The following is a 7,239-nucleotide window of genomic DNA, read 5'->3' on the forward strand; positions in this document are numbered from 1 at the left end:
CCATGAAGAGATTGAGAGTGACAGAATGGATAAAAAAACAGGGTCCATCAATATGCTGCCTACAAGAAACACACCTTAGAAACAAAGACGTGAAATTATTAAAAATCAAAGGTTGGAAAAAAATCCATCACACAAATAGACATATGCACACCCATGTTCATAGCAGCATTGTTCACAATAGCAAAAAGATGGAAACAACCTAGATGCCCATCAACAGATGAATGGATAAACAAACTATGGTACATACACGCAGTACTATGCAACGAGAAAGAGCAACAATGAATCTGTGAACCATCTCATAACATGGATGAAACTGGAAGACATTATGCTGAGTGAAATAAGTCAATCACAAAAGGACAAATATTGTATGAGCTCTCTATTGTAAAAATTCATGAAAATGTTTACACACAAAAAGTAACAATCTTTGTTGGTTACGAGGGATGGGAGGGGTGGGGGAGACCTACTAAATAGACAATAGATAAGTGGTATCTTTGGTGAAGGGTGAGACAGTACACAATACTGGGGAAGCCAGCACAACTTGTACAAGGAAAGGTCATGGAAGCTCCATAGACACATCCAAACTCCCTGAGGGACTGAATTGCTGGGCAGAGGGCTGTGGGGACCATGGTCTCGGGGAACATCTAGCTTAATTGGCATAACACAGTTTATAAAGACAGTGTTCTACATTCTACCTTGGTGAGTAGCGTCTGGGGTCTTAAAAGCCTGTGAGCAGCCATCTAAGATACTCCACTGGTCTCACCCCTTCGGGAGCAAGGGAGAATGAAGAGAACAGGATACAAGGAAAAGATTAGTCCAAAGGACTAATGGTCCACAGCTACCAAGGCCTCCACCAGACTGAGTCCAGTACAGCTAGATGGTGCCCGGCTACCGGGATCACAGCAGCGGGTTCTGGACAGAGCTGGAGAAGGATGTAGAACAAAATTCTAACACACACAAAAAAGACCAGATTTACTGGCCTGAAAGAGACTGGAGAAACCTCGAGAGTATGGCCCCCAGACACCCTTTTAGCTCAGTGGTGAAGTCACTTCCGAGGTTCACCGTTCAGCTGGGGATTGGACAGCCCCATAAAACAAAATGGGACTAATGAGACACAGCAGTCCAGGGACAAGGACTAGAAGGCAGAAGGGGACGGGAAAGGTGGTGATAGGGAACCCAAGGTTGAGTAAGGACAGTGTTGACATGTAGTGGGGTTGTTAATCACTGTCATAGGGCAACGTGTGTAGTAACTGTCTAATGAGAAACTATTTTGTTCTGTAAACCTTCATGTAAAGTGAGAATAGCAACACAACTGGAAGAACGTAATCCATGTCACTGAATTGTGCATGAAGAAATTTTTGAAATGGTGTATCTTTGGCTATGTATATTTTCACAAAAAAAGGTCGAGAAGGGAGAGGGTTGACATGTCTGCGGTTGTTAACCAAGGTCATAAAACAATATGTGTACTGACTGTTTAATGATAAACTATTTGTTCTGTAAACCTTCACCTAAAATACAATAAAAAAAAGAAAGAAACACACACAAAAGAAAAGAGATTATGGTATCAAGCAATGCTGTAGAGAGATGAGTCTACCATCTGCAGAAGTGCTGAGAGACAGATGATGGGGGGCTCATGCTGATACAATAAAACATCTTAGGAAGAAGTACATTTTTTACCATAATTCAATGAAAATGGAAAATATGTTTGGTAGATGAAAGGAAGGTATAATGGGCTAAATATCTGAAACATGCTTGGAATAAGAAATTAAAGTGTAAGGATGGAGAGGATATATTCATTCTTGTTTGTGTGTGTGCTTTAGGTGAAAGTTTGCAGCTAAAGTTAATGTCTCATACAAAAATTTATACACATATTTTTCATGACATTGGTTGCAATACCCACAATGTGACAGCACACTCCCCTTTCCACCTTGGGTTCCTTGTGTCCCTTCATTCTTCCTTTCATTCAGTTGAAAATATTTTTCGAGGCAATATTCTTGGCTTAAGAGACCCAGTGGAAATTAATTATTTTGGTAGTTGTTCCAAGAAATTGTAAGTAAGTGTATTACACACACACACAACCATTGCCATAGAGTCAATTCTGACTCATAGTGACCCTACAGGACAGAGTAGAACTGCCCCATAGGGCTTCCAAGGGAGCGCCTGGTGGATTTGAACTGACAACCTTTTGGTTAGCAGCCAAACTCTTAACCACTACGCCACCAGGGTTTCCGTAAATGTATTAGCATACTTAAAAAATTTGAAATGATTATATCTATGTGATGGTTGATGTTATGTATCAACTTGACTAAGCCACGATTCTCAGTATTATGCAATTATCCTCCATTTTGTGATCTGATGTAAGAGTTTCCGTGGAGGATGTGACCTGCACCCAATATACGCCGATGTTCTGGAAAAGCTCCCTTGCTCTTGATCCTGCATCTGACTCGTCATCCTCTGACCTCTGGCTCTTGGGACGTGAGCCAGCAGCCTACCGCTTGACCCGCAAATTTTGGAATTCGCCAGCTCCCACAACCCTGTGTGCCAGCAGCCTTCTTCCTGACCTGCCTGTTTTGGGTTTGTCAACCCCTGCAACCACATGAGTCAGGATAAGCCTCCAGCCTGATGTTTGACCCACGGGTTTGGGACTTGTCAGCCTCCACAAGTGTGTAAGCCATTTCCTTGAAATAAATCTGTCTCTCTCTCTCTCTACACACACATATATATATATATATATAAGAGCTTCTCCGTCGCTTATTTATCTTACCTCCCACCTGCTCCCTGTTTTGAAGCTTATAAACCCTTTCACACGTTATTTTACTTTGATTATGATAAAACCCATAAAACAATGCACACAGGATTATGCTTAGAACAGCTTTGGAAAACCATTTTGTGTAGAGGATGTTTTTTCCTGGGTCCCTGTTATGGATTAAATTGTGTCCTCAAAAAAGATACGTTCAAGTCCTAACTCCCAATACCTGTGAATGTGACCTTGTTTGGAAATAGGGTCTTTGAGGATGTTATCAGGTAACGTGAGGTCGTACTGGAGCAGGTGGGCCCTAATCCAATATGGTGTCCTCATAAAAGAGAAGAGACACAGAAGGAAGTTGGCCACGTGAAGCTGGAGGCAAAGGTTGGAGTGGGGAAGCCACAAGCCAAGGAATGCCTGGAGCCACCAGCAGCTGGAAGAGACAAGGAAGGACTCTCCCCTAGAGCCTTTAGAGGGAGTGTGGCCTGGTCCACACCTTGATTGTAGACTTGGGCCTCCAGAACTGTAAGAGAATGTATTTCTGTTGTATTAAACTGCCCACCCACAGTGGACCTCGGAGCCGCCTGAGTCCTCCTGCCCTTTGTGGTTCTTTTTTATGGCCGACCCAGGAAACTCATGGAGTCCCTAAACACCAATTTGCATGAGTATTTCCCTGAAATTGAAGACTCTGTCATCTTCCAAGTACAAAGCGAAGTCAGCTTGGGTCCCTGTGAGGCAAGTTCCCTGAAGAAACACAGTTATTAAATGTAATATTAGCTTTGTGTATGATTCACCTTTTGGATGCAGTCAGAATGAAAGTTGGGGATAAGTGTGGAATTAACCTTCTAAGCATTGAGTGGTTTGGTAACCTCATGGGTTTGCCAGGAAGCAGGTATCAGTGTTTCAGATCTACTTTCCTTTTAATGGTGTTGAACAGCCGACGTGGCAGAAACGATTTCACAATGCGCTTGGAATTCAGAGTAAGCTTTTCTGTGGTGACACTGGAGAAGAGAGAGAGGAACACGGCCTGAAATGTACGATTCGCCTCTTTGTGACCCCTGGTGAGCTGGTCCACGCCCTTGAAGGAAACCTGTAAAACTCCGAAGCGCGTTGGTCCACAGGGAAGACACGAGGGGCACTGGAAGCCAGCGTTTCACAAATAAACCCCACGGTCCCGCGTTAGTGCACATCAACGGGGGACGAGGACAGAAAACATGGGGACCCAGAGTGCCAGGCAGGGCCCGATTCTGGGGTTACTCTGTGCTTTATACACGCAGCGGCCCCTTTGCACAATAAAGGGCATGCCCCCCACCCCTACGTAGGCGTTGGGCCAGGACGGCCATTCCCCACTCCCTCACCCTCTGTCACAGAAGCGTGCTGACCTCCCATCCCGCCTAGGCCTTGGGGAGCTCCCCACCCCCACTTGTGTCCCGTCCCTATGACGGAGGCCCTGTCAGCTCTGCCTGCGCCCTTAGTGCCGATCTGGCCAGCCAGCCTGGCCCTGTCCTGTACCAAACGGTGTGTCGGTCCCTCACGGAGCGGTGGCCAGTGCAGCCAGGCCCTGCAGAGGGGCCACCATGGGGGCGGGGGCTGACTCGCCCAGGACAGTCATCCAGAAAACAGGTGCCCTCTGCCCCACACTGCCCTGCCAGCCCAACGGCACCCCGTTTCGGGCCATCGGGACCCTCCAGCACTGGCTCTCCCTCCTCATCTGTCCGCCCCTTACTAAGCCGCAGCCCCAAGCCAGAGGCCTTTGCCCACATAGACACGTGCCTGCATCCTTGGGCCCTGTCTCCGTCCGTGGAAGATCTCCCCAGGGCGATGAGGCCGCTGCTGTCCTTCCTCGGAGGCTCCATGTCGGGCTCCATTGTGCAGACCAGAGCCCAGAGCCCTAGGACAGAGTCAGGGACTCAGCAGCCTGGAGTCAGGGGACAGGCGTGGGTGAGGGGACAGGCGCTTCCACCTGGCACGGTGACCACCACCCGTGCCGTGGCCTGGCATCCTCACCCCTTGGATACATCCACGGGGCAGGGGTGCAGGGGTGTGACTCAGTCTCCTTATCTTTCAAAGTAGAGATAAAGCCCCCACCCTGCCCACCTCAGCTGGGAGTGCAGATGAGCTAGAGAAAGCGCTTTGAACATAGGCCAGGAAAGCAAATTAGAGTTTAAAGAGGTGGCTGGGCACAGCCCTCCTCTTCAAAGACCCAGAGCTGATATCATCACAGGTGAAACTGTCCTGAGACTCAGGTGAGGAGGATGCTGGACGTGGGCAGGGCGGGGCCTCCTGGGACCCCACACAGAGCTGGCCCAGCCCCCATCCTCCGGGGACCCTGTGCCCTAGGCCAGCACCTCACCGGGGCTCCCGCCCCACTGGCGTCCTGTGGACCTAGGACCCGGGGAGCTGTGGAGGGCCAGAGAGGTGCCAGTACAGCTGGCCCAAAGGGTGAGGTGGGATGGCCGGACCCCTGCCAGGCTCTCCTGGGCCCTGGGAAGATGCCCCTGCCGCTCCACTGGAGCTGCCAGCTCCCCTCACAGCCAGGCAGGTGGGAGCTCGAGGCTGTGCGAAGGAAGTGTGGCTGCGTCATGCTGTGAAGGCACAGGGACGCCTGAGGAGACACCACGATCACCCCACAGGCCACGAGTGGCTGTGTGCATTGCAGGACACATAACCACACAACGGGAGGGTGGCCCCGCACTGGGAGTGTCCCAAGGAAGCCGGCAGGGCCTTCCAGCCCTGGAGGTGGGGAGTGGGCGGTGGGGGGCACATCTACGTAAGACACAGGGGGCCTCGGGCCAGGGAGCTCCGCTCTGGAAGGATCTGGCTGGGCTGACTCACCTTAGGGAAGACGTGGGTGCCGAGGGGGTGGGGGCCCGTGCACCTTGGGCCACTTCATGACCTGGCCTGGCTCAGGGCTGTGTTGGTGCTGGTGGCCTGAGCTGGGGCTTCAGGCACCCTGGAGGCCTGGGGGTCTGCATTCAGCTGGGTGGTGACTGGTCCTTCCTGGGCCGCCTCCACTGGGACTAGATGCCCCAAAGAAGCCCCGGCGCCGCACAGAGCAGCCTCACTGGGCTTTCTGCGTGGACTATGGCAGCGCAGGACCAGAAGGTGGAGTTGGGCTGCCTGGGGATGAGGTGCCCATGAAGCCTTGATGGTGAGGGGCCCTGGACTGGCGGGAGAGGGCAATGGGCTGGGGTCAGTCACAGACCCTGGAGGCACCATCCCCGTGCTGCCAGCTCTCACTCAAGGGTGTGTCCTCCCCTCACTCTGCGCCCCCCCGCCCCACACACAGCTGTGGCACAGGACACAGGCTCTCAGGACGCCGTCCTGTCCGCCCGCCCACTCGGAGCTCAGGCTCGGCCTTCAGACTTGCACGGGTCAAGCTGTTGGTGCCTCACTGCCCCCAGCCCTGGTGGTGGGCCCTCCCTGGCACCAGGGCTGCACCTTCCCCTCCACCCTTCGCTGGTGCCCCCTCCAGAAACGCCCGCAGCCCCTTAGCATGCAGAGCCCCGCTCTCTGTGTCCTGGGTAACAGTTACCGCAGCACAGTGGAAGACGGGGCCAGGCACGTTGTGTTCATGTCCCAACTAGCACACACACACGCACACACGCACACATGCACATACGCACATACATGCACACACAGGCATGCACACGTGCACACAGCCACACACATGCACACACGCACACGCAGCAACACAGGCAGGCACACATGCACGCATGTACGCGCGCACACGCACACGGGCTCTGGGGCTTCTGTGGGAGGGATTGGGAGTCAGCTCAGCCTCCTCCAGGGCTCTGTGCTCTCCTCAGAGCACCTGCCCGCTGCCCCGGGTGAGTGATCTCTTGTTTGTGATTTCACCTCTTTTAGATGGAGGGGCTGCCCTTTCGTGCCACCTCCTGGACGTAGCAAAGGCTCATAAACTCTCTGCTCAGTTGTGTGGACTGTGAACTGGGCCAGACCTACGGCATCGCTCTCAGACGTTGGACGCCTTTAAAACTGAGGGGTGGCTGGATGGAACTGGACCCACCGGGCTGAGGCAAAGTTGAGGACTAAGGGGATGGGGCGTGGAGACACCAAGGAGGCGGAGTGCACGGGAGGCCTGGGGCTCTGGAGGGCACACAGACTCCTCTCCCATGTCCCTTCTATCTATGGCCCAGGGGTCCAGCAAGGCCATGCTGGAGCCAAGGCAGGAGGATGGGGTGCAGAGCCGCCAGCGACTGAGGCCCAATCTGGTCCTCTCCACGGCCTCTCCCTCCCCCCTTCGCACTCCATCCCCGTTACTACCGGCCGTGGGCTGCTGGTCTCCACGGTCCCAGGCGGTGTCTTCAGAGCCATCCCCTTGGAAAGGACGGGCGGAGACCTGTGTTCAACTGGGGACCCCATGACCGGGTGGTCTGAGGGCCGCTCCCCAAGAGTCTGCACGGTCGTAGGTGGGTTGCCCGGGCCTGACCCCGGTGGGACCCGTCTGGGGCGCGGTTCCGCTCGTCGTCGTCGTC

The 7,239-nt window shown here is 52.9% G+C and overlaps 1 protein-coding gene across 1 annotated transcript in view; it reads left to right on the forward strand.

Annotated features, from left to right (window-relative positions):
* Nucleotides 1–6,800: 6,800 nt before the first annotated feature.
* Nucleotides 6,801–7,239, forward strand: part of NKD2 (NKD inhibitor of WNT signaling pathway 2) — a 31,910-nt gene continuing 31,471 nt past the window's right edge. Inside the window, exon 1 of the mRNA XM_012556640.1 lies at nucleotides 6,801–7,173. Within this exon, the coding sequence (XP_012412094.1) occupies nucleotides 6,801–7,173 (373 nt within the window). The remainder of the gene's footprint in view (nucleotides 7,174–7,239) is intronic.

Source organism: Trichechus manatus, unplaced genomic scaffold (genome assembly GCF_000243295.1).
Source record: "Trichechus manatus latirostris isolate Lorelei unplaced genomic scaffold, TriManLat1.0 scaffold00072, whole genome shotgun sequence".
NCBI lineage: Eukaryota > Metazoa > Chordata > Mammalia > Sirenia > Trichechidae > Trichechus > Trichechus manatus.